Here is a 16,017-nt window from a genome sequence, read left to right as displayed (position 1 = left end):
TAGTACCTAGTTTATTTTGATGCCGTTATTTTTGCACATTTCTCTTTTTCTATTTTGAATGCAGGACTTAAACAGCTGCTTTTTAACGTTGACGTTTTAGCCACTGATGCTGAAGCTGTGAACACCGACTCCACTATTTATGCGAATTCAAATATTGGATCTGATGCGTAAAAGCTGAATCAGCAGACCGGGTGCTCAGGAGAATGATGAGGAAAGTACTCAGCTGAAGTGTGAAAACTCTCACTAGATCTTAAGTACACTACTCGAGTGTGTCTATAATCAGCTGCAATGCATTCTGGGTCTCCAAGTCATAAAAGTGGAGGGAAAGTGGTGCAAGAAGCTCATTTCACAGCATTGTTATTGTTCCTCTGCAGAGACCAAATGAAGGAGGGAGTCTGCAGCCCCTCAAAGCCCCCCCGTATTTACACACTCCTAAAAACACTGTCAGGCCAACCACCGAGTGACAGAAGTTATCATTACACAAAGCGCACAATTCCATAAATTATAAAGATCCCCGTCCCCCGGTCGCGAGGAATTCTCCCAAAATAAATTCAAGTAAACACTTAGGCGACAAAGAGGCACTCACAGTGGGCTGGTATGCATAAACACTGTGAACAGTGTGACAGTGTAATCCCCCCCCCCCCCCCCCAACACACACAGACCCAACAACCCAGCCCTCACTTCAGGCTGGGGTGTTTGGAAACAAGCCCAACTCTCACCTGACTCCTGGCCAAATGAGCCAGACTCCAAACCATCTTCCATCTTTCCCCCCCCCCAGCCCCCCTAAACCACGTTGTCTCCACGATGCTTTTTCTTTTGCTCGTTTCAGAAAAACACGTGATGCCTTAAATCAGTCGACCCGTAAAATTGGCTTTTTCCCATGATGCATCGTTGGAAGGTAAAGCAGCAGACACAAGCGGTTGCAGGGAAAAGTGTTTTTAAGCATTCCTTCATGTGCAGGTCAACAACAACAGAATGCAGAAAATATGATCACAAAAGAGGCATTTTACTCAGATCAGTGCACAGCGGCGCTGCTAATAAAACGTATAATTCCAGTTTTTTATTGGGCCGCCTCCAGGCCCGATGCAGACTAATATGGGTGTTTCAAGGCCAATACTGCTATTGATTTTCCATCCGCTCGGTTTGTATTTGTGTTTGGAAGAACCCAAACAGGGTTTGCTGCTTGAGTTTTATAATAAAGAAAAGACAAAAAGCTGGAGACGGTTTGCTGCTCGATTTCAAAGGGAATGTTTAGAAACCCGATCCGGCCCTCCAGCGAGCATACCTCCTCCGCCCGCGGCTCCCTCGCCCCTCGTTCTAAATCACTCCGCCGGAGCCGTGTAAACAAACTTCAGTTTGCTCTCTGATATTGAGAGGTTAAGACAAGCGGCAATCCTCCACTATGACAACACGGCCTCAGACAGACGATGTCATCCGTCTTACCTCACTCTCCATCCATCACTACGCCGGAGTCGACATGTCTGACAGTCCCCGCTCTCGCTTTTTCTCGCTGGCACGGGGGCCTCTGCACATCTGTCACATTTTCCTCCTTTTTTTTTTTTTTTTTACTACGCCAGATGAACTCCGCCTTCTTCCCCTTGTGGATTAACGGACACCTGAAGGGCGAGAGAGAGAGAGAGAGAGAGAGAGAAAAGCTATTGATTAGTCGAGGAGCTGATGTCGTCCTGGCTCCACAAACACTTCTTCAGTTGCCACTTAGCTACCTGCAGAAACAATAGATATATATCATTATTATTATTCATATGTAGGGTTTCGCAGGTCTGTTCGTTCTGTTGGATACAATCTGTTCCATGAACATTTTACATTCACGATGTTTAATTGTCATATCTGAGCTTGAAAAAGCAGAAAAGAATCGATTAAAAAAATAAGAAATAAATTAACAATAAATAAATAAATAATAAGTAATAATAATAATAGAATAAATAATTGATTGAAAAGGTTGTTTGGGTTTGAAATATAAAGTTCAATGAGGATGCTTTTTGAAAAAAGATAAGCTGGTTTAAGGTGATTAAAAAAGTCTTAAGCCTTATGGTGATGGCGAGCAGGACGAGTTATATATAACATGCTCACAACTTTAAAACAACAGTGTACAGTTTGACTTCCTCCAGGTCTCGTCAGCTGTTCCCTCAGTACTGAAAAATAAAATACCACAATCAAGTTTCAGATTTCTATACAAAAAAGAAATGTCATAAAACCAAAAAGTAGCAGCTTATGTAAAAGTCAAGCGGGTGACATCATCGTCCAGAGATGAAATAAAGAAACTAAAAAGGACCCTAAACCTGAGCCTTGAGGCACACCCAACAACGCGTCACAGCTGCACGCAGAGTGTAGGGCTAAACATTATACAATGAAACTCCCGTGGGCCCAGTCTCCACTAATTAGCATTATGCTACAGAGTGCTAACAGGCCAAACTAAAACTGATTTAGCATGCCGGCGGTTAGCATTTTTCTCCAATCACCACCTTTCACTGACGTTTTTTTGTGGTCACAAAAGAAACGAAAAGCGGTTTCTGCCTCGGGACCCCTGGGGGAGGAACCTCCCTCCGGCGGGGAGCGGGGGGGGTAACAAGGTCAAACTGAATCCAGCAGACTGATCTCTGCATAAAACTCGGCTCGTTCACTCCTTCACTGCTGGTGAAGGGGTGAAGGTGGCCAACCCACATGAAGCCAACGGCAGTAGCGACCGAACGGAGGCCGGCGGTGGGCGCCGTGCGACGGGACAACCCTCCCGTCGGTGAATTTCACAGGTCATTACTCCGGCTCCAGCCTCCAGCGGCTCTGGAGACGGCCCGGCTCCTCCCCCTCAGAGGCGACAGCTCGCCGGGCTTTGTGCGGCCTAAACAAGCGCGTCTGTCTCACAGCGGTAGATCGATGTCGAGATAGAAGGGTCCTCCTCCTGGAGGAGACCCATCCTTCAACCCTCCGGAGGCCATTACACAGCAACAAAACGAGTCCAAGAGAGAGAGACACCGACCCCCCCCCCCAGCCCCCCCGGTCCTATGGGGCCACAGAGAGAGATAGAAAGAGGATTTTGACTTAAGGCGTAACAAAGAGAGGAGGGAGGAAAATCAACAACATTTTCTGTATAAGAGCGCAAAAGATGAAAATCAGCCGCTGCTGGATGTTAACGAGAGACGGCAAAAAAGGCTCAAAGTGAGGATCAGCTTCAAGAACCATGAATGTTCTCTCAAATAATGTGCCTGCAGGTTTTGTCTGTAGCAGCAGTGACGAACAAAGATGAAAGAGCCAAATGGCTAAAAAGTCCTGTTTGCTGTTCGGCCGATCACGCAGCTTTAAGAGCATTTTCACTGATGTCATGTGTGAGGGGTTTGTGTGGTAAACACAAACCATCGGCACTTCACATGAATGGCAGTAAACAACACAGGATCTCTGGCTGCCCCCCCCAGTACCCCCCAGAGGGGAGAGGGGTCACACAAGCACGGCATCTGAATGGCTCTTAATTTGTTTAAAGCGGCCCATTCAACGTGCCCCCCCCCCCCCACCCCCCAAAGAAACCGTGGCCGATCAACGTAGAGAAAGCCTCTTGCGTGTGTGTGTGTGTGTGTGTGTGTGTGTGTGTGTGTGTGTGTGTGTGTGTGTGTGTGTGTGAGGGAGGGGGGGGGGGGGGGGTGAAAGAGGGTGAGGGGGGCGACTTCACTGAGGCGCCACGTTGTAATTAACACTTTGCAGATTACGTTTACAGGACCAACATGGTCTGCCTGAGTTTTATTACCGCCTGGGTCGAACTCCTGCCCCCCCCCGACCGGGGAGGGTACAAAACCCCCTCTGTTTGACGTGGGCCTATCCTGTGTGACGGCGTTTGCCGGGGGTCTGGATCGGCAGTCTCCTGTTCTCGGTTCTCCAGAGATAACGGGGAAAGTTTGTCGCAGGCCGCACAATATTAATACCCCCCTCCTTCCCCCCCCCCACACTATCTGCAGCTCTTTTCATTTACTGTTGGCCTGCAACAATCGTATTAGAGGAGAAAAACTAATCGCCGTGATCACTCTGGTGCAGAGGAGAGCTTCAGGTTAGCACGCTACGCTAATAAAGCAGCCGAGCCTCACAGATGGAAATGCATCCTGTTGAATAATAACTTCTCTCTTTTTGGGGGGTGTAAATGCTTTGAGAGTGTTGGATTTAGTGCTTAGTGTGAAGCAGATTCCTTTGTGTTGGTCTTAAAGCTAAATACAGTGTATCAGATTAAAGCTGAGCTAATATTAGTCCTAGTTAGCATGCTGCAAACTTTTTAATCAAGGGGACGTTTGCATGCTGCAGCCATCGTCACCGAGACAGGCAGAGGGGGGGGGGGGGGGGGTTGGCGTACACACTTTAAGTGCAGAAACATCTGCGCACATCTGTGCCACTAGATGGCAGATATCCCCTGAAATAGTCCAGTGCTGTTGAGCAGCTGTCATCAATATTCCTTCGATGAACAATTCTAAACGGACGGATTCCAGTCGTGAGAGAAAAAAAAACAAAAGGGAAAAAAAAGAGGAAGAATCTTCTAAATATAAATCAGTAGGAATACCAAAACAAGACACGCTTCAAGCACTGAGTCAACACACAGCAAATTACCAGTGGAAAGCCTGTCAACAAGTAACCGTGCAAACACTCCTTGGAGGGTTCACTGTGGATCACAGCACCGAGAGGTGTCGGTGGGACGGAAAAAAAAAGCCCGGCTTTCCCATTTATCTCCCCGAACCGCACTGCTGTGTCTTAAACACTTCACACTGAATTAAGCTGAAGTGGAAACCCACCGTCCAGACTCCCTTCTTTCCACTCCGCGGCCGCAGTGATAAATCTGTACGCTTCTAAACTCCGCCAGCTTCTTTCCTTTTTTCATATCAGCGTCCTCCACTACCTTAAGGCCTATTTCACTCTAAATGGATCATTTACTCAATGAACTTGAATACGTGAAACTAGAGATGGAGACCATAAACTCATGTTTACAATTTTTACTGAGGGAATAAATTAAAGGGACATATTATGAAAATGACTTTGGGTATCTGGCTCCCTCTGTGGAGGGCTGTTTCAGACAGGGTAAAGACCCCAAGGAACCAACTTGTGGTAAAATGGGCATACGATGGGTCCTTTAAGAGACAAGTAGTCATTTTCTCATAGACGTCGATGGGACGAGAGGAGTCGCCCCCTGGTGGAAAGTAGGTAGAATGCAGCTTTAAAACTTAAAGGTTGTAATGCTAAACTTTACAAATGACCAATCTAAGTGTTATTTCTATAAAATGATATTACCTGTGACATCTGTCCAAGTTAGAGTTGTACCAACACCTAAAGCTCACTAATTAACGATTACATCTTGTTTCATCGACGCCTACACAAACAGAAATCTGAAAAGGGCAATTTGTGGTTTTAGGAGGAGCTACTAGCCGTAACAATTTCGTGACAAGCAATAACTATGGAAATCCCTGTCAAATCTATAATACAGAGCATCAGACCCTGCAGGTCAATGGTGAGGCACTTGTCAGACAGGAGTTCCTGAACATGAACCATGAAGAAATCTCTGCTGAAATCTGGGATTACAGCTCAAGTAGGCACCCATCCTGCTCATGAAACACAGCATTTATGTGACATGTTTGTGCAGCGCCTCAACAATATGCAATTATATCAGCAACCCACAGGCGTGTTAATGAGGGCGCCCTGTCATCAGGATGGAGACGTGAGGTTGGTTTAGTCTCAGATTCTGCTGCTGGAGGCCTTTTTGCTCCCGATAACGTTTCAGTTTTACAAACATTCAGCTACCCGGCTTTCAAACTGCCAAAACGTCGTCGTCAGCGGATCTCGGGTCGTCCTCATGCACACGTTCTCGTTCGTACTTTGGGAAATGCACGCTAGCAAAAGGCACGTCATGTCACGTTTGAGTACAAGACCCTTCCAGGGTCTGGAGAGGGGAACGCATGCCTTCTTTATACAGCATCCAAACCTACAAAGCAGGACTATTGGCAAAGGGGCTGGTCTTTTCTTCTTCTTCTTTTTTGTTGCGGTTCATTTTTGCAAATGTTATTTCTGCAATTTCACTTGTTTTAAGGATGAAAAGCTGACAGAGATCTTGTAGACTCCAGTAACAAAAAGACGTGGTTCAATACTTTCATCGACCTGGATCAGACCAAACTGGAGGAGGCGTTGCACCTTATGGGGGGGGGGGGGGGTAAAGCCAGCTGCACAGTGTGTTCAGTTTGTATTTTTGAACCGCAGCTGCGACCGATTATAAAACAGTATCTTTAGCCTTAAGTGATAAATGCAAACAATAAAAATAAACTGGGACCAGGGCCAAGAACGACCTGCATAGTGGTCCCTCCGCTGTGGAATTGGACAGAGTCTGTTCTGTGTCTTTGTTTACCTCCGGAGGCTCTCTCGCTTCTTCAGAGAGCAGTTTCCTTCTGTATCACAAATATCGGAATAGTGCGAACACAAACCAAACTCAGGCATATATCCTGCATTATTTTCATAACACAGAAGTAATTCCTCAGACCACTTCTGTGTGTCATCTTTGATCTATTTATATCTGAACTTATATCTGAACTTGATAAATCCCACCTGTAACTGTCGGGTTGATTCTTCAATCTGAGCCTCCGATCAGAAGGTATCGGTGGGAACGGACAAGTCATCGGCGACTCACCCGTGTCACTGGTGAGCTAGCTGAATTTGAGCTTTTATACCTTCATAACTGAGGTTTCCCAGGAAGGATCTGTAATGACTAGATTCATATTTTCAGATGTACCTCTAACAGCAGTTAGAGCAACATGTTTTCTTTGAAACCCCCAAATTCTGAACGTCATCCTAAACTGAGATAGGTAAATATGATTTTGGACTCCGTAATGAGGTTCCAGAGCAGCATTCTGTGGCGTAGCCCTCTGAAGTTATTGCAGGCGAGAGCATAAAACAAAAAGGGGCGGACCTGGAAAACTGTTGTGCATAAATCCTGGAGTGCATCTGAGGATCTCACGGACCTCCAGAAGCGTGAAGCGCTTTGATTATAAATATCTTCAGGAGGCTTGTGTTGCAAGATAACAGGCCGATGGCACTTGGGGAACAGGCAGACCTAAATATGATCGAAGGCTTGAGAGGTGCCAATGGAAAGCCGGGGAGGGGGGGGGGGGGGGGTGAAGGGAGAAAAATGATGGACAGCTCACACGCCAGCCATTGTGAGAAAATTATAGCCAAGTGGCGACAACTGAGGTGGTGTGGCGCAAGGCCAAAGCCCCTCGAGAACAAAGGCAGAGGATCCCACCCCCCACCCCCTCTTGTGTGCAAGGGGAACCGCCCCCCCCCCCCCCCCCCCCCACCACCACCGACCTTCATATTTACATGTGACGCTCAAGAGTTAATTGCAGCGAATTCCTGCGCTGGGTGCAAAGTGGGGGCTCGTTGTTGCTTTATTTTACATAACAAACACTGGGGATCCCGTCATTCCTCTCCGGTTTCCAGGGAACTGGGACCAAAGATGCAAGAAAGAGAGAAAAAGGGTTTTGAGCCGGCGCGAATCAACGGGAGCTTACGAGACAAAAGTCTCAGATGAATAAACCATTCAGTGTGGTTTGTTCGTTGTAATCCGGGTCGGGGCGGCTGAGGTAAAAAGCGTTTTTAGTTTCCCCCACTGGGAGCTTTCTATGCTGAGAACTAGTGGTTATTAACGTCTTATTACCATAGCCGGTTCCACACATTCCGCCGATTGGGAAACAATGTGTATGCCGTTCGTTGGGGGAGTCGTGGTAGAACCGAGAGCCCCCCCCCTCCCTTTCTAACAAACTAGACTTGGTCTTCACAGTAGCCGGGACGCGTCGGGGTCACCTCGGCTCCCGATCTCCGGTAAACAAAACGGTGCCCTTCGACTCGGATTTGGCAGAGCCGGGGGGGGGGGGGGCGTGCACATCAAAGTAAGGCCTGACCTTGCATACCAGATGAGGTTTGGATTAACGAGCTCTGGACATCAAACGGTAGGATCACTCCCCCACGAGTCATCGAAACCCCCCCCACACCATCGGTGAAATTTACAGCGCAGCGTAAAAAAGAAAGTTCTGGAAACATCAACATCGACCTCGCTGCGCATCTCAGTTTGAAACGATGTGACGGAAAGGGGGGAGGGGGGGGGGGGGGGTTAAAAATCCCTCCAATTATGTGATGTGTGGGAGAGCACAATGAACCGGGCCGCATGCCAAACAGCATCCTTTACCAAACAAATAGAGGACTGCACACTGACAGCATCTATCTGTGGAGACTTAGGAAGCCAAGAGGACGTCCCGGCCGAGGTGGTTAGCTGGTCCCTCAGACGCTTCACCGGGACACGATCCTCCTTTCAAAGAGGACGCTGCTGCTTTGAAGAGCGATAAAAGCACTTGTTTTAAGGGGGATGAGAGCGGCCCTGTCTGAAGCACACGCCGCCTTGTTTAAGTGTGAATATTTATTAATAATGTTAATCTGCAAATAAAACAATTCTCCAAGCGGTGTGATAAAAACACCACGCGCTATCCACATTTAACCATCTATATTTATACAACCTTTTCTTCCAGCCTCGTCTCTCTGCTCGGTGTTCAGCAGCGTTTTAAAGAGATGAACGCAAAATGTAATGCTTTTTATGGTAAAAACCAAAGCTTATTTGTGGCAAGATTTTAAATATAGACATTTAAAGCTGTTTTGGACGTTTTAATATGATAGAGGCATGCGACACAACTGTGTAACTGATCAATTATTACCCGAGTACACTAAATATAATCAGCTTATATTACATCTTGGGAGTTGATGAAGTGAAAGAAAAAGGTTGATATCTGTGTGACGGACAAAAACTGCTTTTCCTCTTGGGGAGGTCACACGCATTCATTGAGGGGCCGAGCCGGACATCTGGACAAAGACAAATGGAAATGTTCGATGATACTGACAGGTCACACAGGTCATCGGCGCTTCATTGGCACAATAATATGGGTCCGAATGAGGCAGCGAGTCCAACATGGTCCACTTTTCAGATGTTATCAATGCAGGAACATCATGTGAATACATTTGAAGCCAGAATGTTCTGATAATGTCTATACGTTCGTCCGCTAATGAAAAAAGGTCAAAGACAGAAAATAAACATAATTCTGGCCTGGATTTGGGACGCTTCATGAATTAAAAACATTTTCTTCTGCGTCAGTTGTTGGGTAACTTTGAACTTAATTACGTTTTTATTATTTAGGTCTGCCTTCTCATAATGAGGAAACGGTGTCATGTCTGGATTAGTTTGATGTAGTTGATGTAATACAGTAACGAAGCAGCACATGGTATCTTCTGATGGAGAACAATCATCTCTCTCCAGTCCGGCTCTCACACACTCGCTCTGCCTGTTACTGTTTGGTTAATGGAGGTCCCCCCCGTAAGGCTCCACCTCTGGCCTATTAACGAGCCAAAGTTATTCAAACAAATTGTATCGTCTGTAATGTGACCCGTGTTTGATATTTTTGGCAAAAACCAACTGGGAGAAGTTTCGCTTTGATCAGGAAAATATCTGAACCCTGCAGGAGAGTTTAATCAGCAACAAGGTTTCTGGCTTTGGAATTTCTCAGTGGAACAAAAATAATAAAGTTGATTAGGTCAGGAAGGTGGGGGGGAGGGGGGGGGGGGGGGGCATCACCAAAGAGATCATTAAGTTAATGGATCGCCGGGGGGCCGAGGACCTGGACCTGGGGGGGCCGAGGGCCTGGACACGGGGACCCGTAGAGGAACAACGGGGGTTCCTCACACCTGGGGAGAAGCTAAGAAGAACATTCGATGGGAAACAGGAACGCGGCGTTTACCTCGGCACAGCAGAAAGCCGCAGGTACACAGAAGCATTATGACGTGGATTTTTAACGGGGCAGCTGCTTAATCCTTTAACGCGCCCCCCCTCCCACCGCCACCCGGACTGTGACACCGAGCCTGAAATAGGCGGATGTCCGTGGAGTTTCTTCTCCACTGTGAAGCCATCACAAGCATCACAAGCTTTGTGCAATGGGACCAACGTATCATGGAAAAGACCCAAAGGATCACGGTGAGACGCAGAGGAATCCAACGTACACACAGACACACGCACACACGCGCACACACATCAAAGGCCGTGGGTTGTGGGCGAGCGGCGTGCTGGAGATCTTCGCCCTCGCGCTGCTATCCGGTGATAAGCGCGGGGGATTTGTCCGCTGCGCGTGGAGCTGAATCCGAGGCTGAGGAGGAGCATCATCACGGACTAAACACCAGTGAAACAAAACACAGGCCCTCTGGTGCCCCACAGTCTGCCCCACCGAGGGAGGGGGAGGGGGGGGGGGGGGGGGGGGGCAGGGCGAGAGCAGCAGCTACGTTACACTGTGACGATTAGAGCGACTCACTTATTGTTTTACTGCTGGACCCCACAGGACACCTACGACGCTTCCCTCTGACGTTTACTTTTCTCTAAACCTTTAAGGACCTTGAGGCAGTTTAGATTGTTTACCTGTGTACTTTTACATTATGAATTTACATTATCATTTTAATGAAACTTTCCCCATCGACTTTAATCATTAGCCGTTTAGCATCTTAAATTTCACATATATTTCTACTACTTCTTCTTTATCTATATATATATATATATTATTTGTGATATATTGTGTTCATTGTCTAATCTGAACCATATATAAGATATATGGTTCATCCTTATAAGCAGTTTTTTGTTCGTATCCCTTCTGGATTCCATCTCAATGGATCACTCGTTGGTCTTGTTGATCATAGTTTCCCTTTGTGACCTTCTACTGAGGCACACGTTGTCTTTATACTGATCCATACGAGCTGTGGATGGACGCGGAGACTCTTCTCCTCAGATCAGCTCCTGCTGGGCTGCTAATGGGGAGGAGGAGGTGGAGCAGATGAGAAGAATAAGCGCTGTTAGCAGCTGCTGATTCCCTCAATCACAGAATCGGTGCTGCTCGCTTTATCCGCGATGGAACGGGGTCTGACGTATGACTGACGCTCTCAGGGAGATAAGATAGTGCTGCTTATCTGGAGGCCAGGAGAGAACTAACGGCCGCGTTCTCTCTTTAAATCCAATATCCATCGGAGATATCTACAGTTCATCACCAAATCCGCCTTTGGGCCAGGAAATAAATCTCTTACCACACACAACATGAAAGTGGGCTAAAAAATAGCAAAGACACCACCGTGTTTTAGTGCTTTAAGCGTAAACTGGAGGACGTTCATTGTGAAGATATCCAACCACGTAGAAATGATCAAGAGAAGAAAGAGAAAAACATTTAAAAGTCATTTCAGTGTTGTTTTATTGTACGAATATAAAGAATAAATAGCACATTTCCTTAATTTACAGGATAAAACAAGTATCAATAATCCACGCTTAACTTTGAGGTCGATCCCCTTCTTCCAAATATGGAAAAAACAGCAAGTCCTTACGTGGCTCTATGCGCCATATCTCATAAATACAAAATATATAACCAATATTCTCCACGAATAAAGTAGGCTCTGGTTACAAATAATACTGACTCTGTACAGGGAGCCAAATAGAACTGCATGGCACCGCAGATACAGAAATACATTCCTACACTCAGTAGTGCACGTGAACAAAAAAAAAAAAGAATCACAAAAATAATGAGCGTATAATTTATTATTCGGAGTGTCTCTTTCTTTTAACTGGAACAGGAGCATTTGCAGTCTGTGATGATCGGGTACTGCACCGGTATCCACGCGCATTTCAGCCCCCCTTTCCTCGGCACGCACCTCCACCGCAGTATCGTCAGGTGGGTCGAGTTGGCGGGTTTGCACACCATCCCCTCCGGAACCGAACACGACCTCTTGCTGAGGCAGCCGCCGACGCGCACGAACCGCGGCCAGAACCGGTTCCCCAAGTCGGTCCACGTGTACGCGACCGGGCAGAACGAGTACGCCCACAGCCACTGCTGCAGCCGCCTCTTCAGCTTCTTACTGGGCTTGTGCTTCTTGCCGAACTGGACGTCGAAGTCCACCGCCCGGATGTCTTTGGGAAGCACCCCCCCGGGCTTCTGCACCTCAAAGTCATCCAGCTCGTCGTTCCCGGTGTACTTGTCCTCCGCGGGCGGCGCCACGGACAAATAGCGGCTGTCAAAGTCCCCCAGGACGCCCTTCAGCTCCGTCTCGTTAAGGTCCCGCTCCTTGGGGTCGAAGACGGGATCCGGGTCCTCTTTTAATTCCACCAGCGGCAGACTGTCACTCGGGATGGGGCGCAGAAGGTAGTAGTGCTGACCGACCCCTCTTTCCGTGAGGAGTCCGAGGGACAGAGCCAGCAGATACATGGCCACGCACTGCCGGGTCCGATTCATGGCACTGAGGTCGCTGCTAAACAAGGGGACACTTTCTTGCGCGTAATTACGCGTGAGCCGTATCCAAAAACCTGCGTCTTCGAGCGTCCTTGAGGATTTCAGTTGCCCATGATCAAATATCCGTCACACAAATACAAAGTTCATCCGTGGCAGCATCGGCGGGAAGCTATTTATTTATGACCAACTGTGTGACAAAGCTCAGATGTGTCCTCGGGCTCCGTGCGCGCGGGCTCGGCATGATGCTCGCGCCCTCTCTCGTCTCTTCTGGGGCGCCGAGCGCCACCTCCGTTATATCCTCCACGCGGGGCGTGACGTCATTGGCGTGCCTCTCGTTGAATGTGGGTTTGTTGTCTAGGAGGAGATCCCCAATTCCTCCTTCTCCCGCCGCACTGAAAGGGGGGGGGGGGTCAACAGAAAGTGGAGTCGCCCCCTGTCGGTTTTCCAGACGTCCTTCAATCCGCCCACAGTGGGAATCATTGTCTCTCCTCTGGGGAATGCTTCTGCTGGAGCTTCAGTAGAAGCTCTGCGAGGAGCCAGTCTTCAGGATGAGGATTTACTTCACACACAGGTTGGCTTCTCTTCCCGGGATCAAGTCTTTCTCGGGGGAATTGGGAACGTTTCTGGCCATTTAAAGTGCAATTTCACTTAAAGATTAAGATTAAATCAGCCTGAGTGTCACCATGATGCATTTGACTTTCTGATTGTTAAATATTTTTAAACGGGAACATTTGCTCAAAGATAGTCATCTTTTATTTTCACTCACTTTATTAACAAGCAGCAGAGATTCAAAAGCTTACAAAGAAACCAAATACGTCTGGTGTATTTTTGTAGAAATAGTATGTGCAAAGTATAGTATTTGTATAGTATTTCCAATGAATGAAACAACGCCTTTAAAAAATGCTGAAGCGTGATTTAGTTTCCTTAAAGTAGAGAAATCTGCCTTGTAATGTTTATTAAAGACGGCCTCATAAAACAAGCTAAATCATATCACCCAATTAGCAGAACTTTGGCGTGTTTCTTTTCCAGCAAATACTCATTTTACAGCTTGAATATGACATGAAATCACCCATAAAGTGCATATCTCCAACTAACATGCGACCACATTTCAGCCTGTCGCGCGTCCACAGCGGGCTTCTCAATGAAGCCAAATTAGCTCACAAATAAACATCGCTCGCTAAGCAGCAGCGTGGAAAGTATCACTTTTTTTTTTTTTTTTAACCTGTCTAAACTCGCTCTTAGAGAATCACTCTTTGAGACGTTAATTTAGTGGAAGAACTTAGCCGGCTGCAGCATCAGCCGTAAACCATATGCTTTGAGATAAATGCATCTCTGTTTTATTTTTCAATGAGCTAATTCACACAAGACTGAGCGACTCACTTGGTTCACCAGTTAAGTGATGGCGAAAAGTCTGGAAAATGTCACCCGTCTATTTTTCATCCGAGCAGCACCTATCATAAAGCATCGCTGCCCCGAGAGCGCCGGACAATCAATCCAGCGCATTCAGGTGTAAGCAAAACACGCGCACACACACACACACACACACACACACACACACACACACACACACACACACACACACACACACACACACACCTCTTCAAGAAAATAAAGATTGAATCATTTTTTCTCTTTTTTTAAAAATGAAGCCGTTGAACTCACTCCTGAGGGTTTTTTTATTTCCAAAATAAAAGCTGGAATATTTCATCTCCAACCGTGGCCGCTGCCGCAGTGAAATCCAAACATGGTTCTTGTTAAGCGGCATCAGGATTTGCCAAGCTTATTTAACGGCGAGTTGTTTTGGTTTCTTCTAATCCCTTCCTACTGTTTTAAAACAGGAGCATTATGATAGTAAATCTTTCCTCTTTAAAAAGACAGACGCTTGTTTAAATTCAGAATGTCTTTTGTCTTCTTGAGTTAAAAAAAAAACAGTTCTCTACAATGACCGTTTTCTGAGCAGGGTCTGGTTCGTTGAGAAGACATTTAAACACCGCGCTTAAGGACATGCATTATAAAATAGGACTAGGACTCCATGGGTCCTTTTTGTGGGGACTAGGACTCCATGGGTCCTTTCCGTGGTGGCTAGGACTCCATGAGTCCTTTTTGTGGGGGCTAGGACTCCATGGGTCCTTTTTGTGGGGCTAGGACTCCATGGGTCCTTTCCGTGGGGGCTAGGACTCCATGAGTCCTTTCCGTGGGGGCTAGGACTCCATGGGTTCTTTTTGTGGGTGCTAGGACTCCATGAGTCCTTTCCGTGGGGGCTAGGACTCCACTAGTGGAGGCTAGGTCTCCATGAGTCCTTTTTGTGGGGGCTAGGACTCCATGGGTCCTTTTTGTGGGGGCTAGGACTCCATGGGTCCTTTCCGTGGTGGCTAGGACTCCATGAGTCCTTTTTGTGGGGGCTAGGACTCCATGGGTCCTTTTTGTGGGGCTAGGACTCCATGGGTCCTTTCCGTGGGGGCTAGGACTCCATGAGTCCTTTCTGTGGGGGCTAGGACTCCATGGGTTCTTTTTGTGGGTGCTAGGACTCCATGGGTCCTTTCTGTGGGGGCTAGGACTCCATGAGTCCTTTCCGTGGGGGCTAGGACTCCACTAGTGGAGGCTAGGTCTCCATGAGTCCTTTTTGTGGGGGCTAGGACTCCATGGGTCCTTTTTGTGGGGCTAAGACTCCATGGGTCCTTTCCGTGGGTGCTAGGACTCCATGAGTCCTTTCTGTGGGGGCTAAGACTCCACTAGTGGAGGCTAGGTCTCCATGAGTCCTTTCTGTGGGGGCTAGGACTCCACTAGTGGAGGCTAGGTCTCCATGAGTCCTTTCCGTGGGGGCTAGGACTCCACTAGTGGAGGCTAGGTCTCCATGAGTCCTTTTTTGTGGGGGCTAGGACTCCATGGGTCCTTTTTGTGGGGCTAAGACTCCATGGGTCCTTTCCGTGGGTGCTAGGACTCCATGAGTCCTTTCTGTGGGGGCTAGGACTCCACTAGTGGAGGCTAGGTCTCCATGAGTCCTTTCTGTGGGGGCTAGGTCTCCATGAGTCCTTTCTGTGGGGGCTAGGACTCCACTAGTGGAGGCTAGGACTCCATGAGTCCTTTCTGTGGGGGTTAGGTCTCCATGAGTCCTTTCTGTGGGGGCCAGGACTCCACTAGTGGAGGCTAGGACTCCATGAGTCCTTTGTGCCGTGTCTGTTACCCTTCCTGAGATGTTGAGGATCCAAGCAGCCTCCATGCAGACGCCTGAGGGCTCGGGGACGGTGTCGTTCTGGGGGGAAACACGCAGCTGCTCTCAGGCGCTCTACGTCCCCCCGTGCGCGGGGTCACACCTCCAGCTAATTGAGGCCGCATCGGCAAGCTGAACACACACAGACATGAAGCGGGTGCTGCTCTGTTGACTCTGGCACTCGGGGAGGTGTGCAATTTGCTAGTTTGTCTAGCGCTATTTTCCCCTATTCCTCCGCGATCCAAGAGCACACAGTCACAACAGCCCCCCCCGCTGTGAGCTTAATTACGGTGCATGCTGCGTCTCACCGGCGGCCATGAGACGGCACATTTGCATTCCTGCAAGTCACTTTGTTGCCTGCTTGCTCTCAGTGAGGGGGGAATTAAAGCTGTGGATTGTCATTATAGACTGACAGAATTTCACTCTAGTAAAATACAAATAAACCGACAACTTACTATCTAATGAAGAAATGAAGAAAATTAAGCA

At 47.7% G+C, this 16,017-nt stretch overlaps 1 protein-coding gene across 1 annotated transcript; it reads right to left on the bottom strand.

Moving 5' to 3' along the window:
- Window positions 1-11,273: 11,273 nt before the first annotated feature.
- Window positions 11,274-12,601, bottom strand: nog1 (noggin 1). Its single transcript, XM_040192099.2, has one exon. It carries the CDS (start codon window positions 12,321-12,323, stop codon window positions 11,655-11,657), a length of 669 nt encoding a protein of 222 aa, XP_040048033.1. The 5' UTR covers window positions 12,324-12,601; the 3' UTR covers window positions 11,274-11,654.
- Between the last annotated feature and the right edge of the window lie 3,416 nt (window positions 12,602-16,017).

Source organism: Gasterosteus aculeatus, chromosome 11 (assembly GCF_964276395.1).
Source record: "Gasterosteus aculeatus chromosome 11, fGasAcu3.hap1.1, whole genome shotgun sequence".
Lineage (NCBI taxonomy): Eukaryota > Metazoa > Chordata > Actinopteri > Perciformes > Gasterosteidae > Gasterosteus > Gasterosteus aculeatus.
Note: the sequence above shows the minus strand (reverse complement) of the source record. Positions and strands in the feature narration are given on the sequence as shown.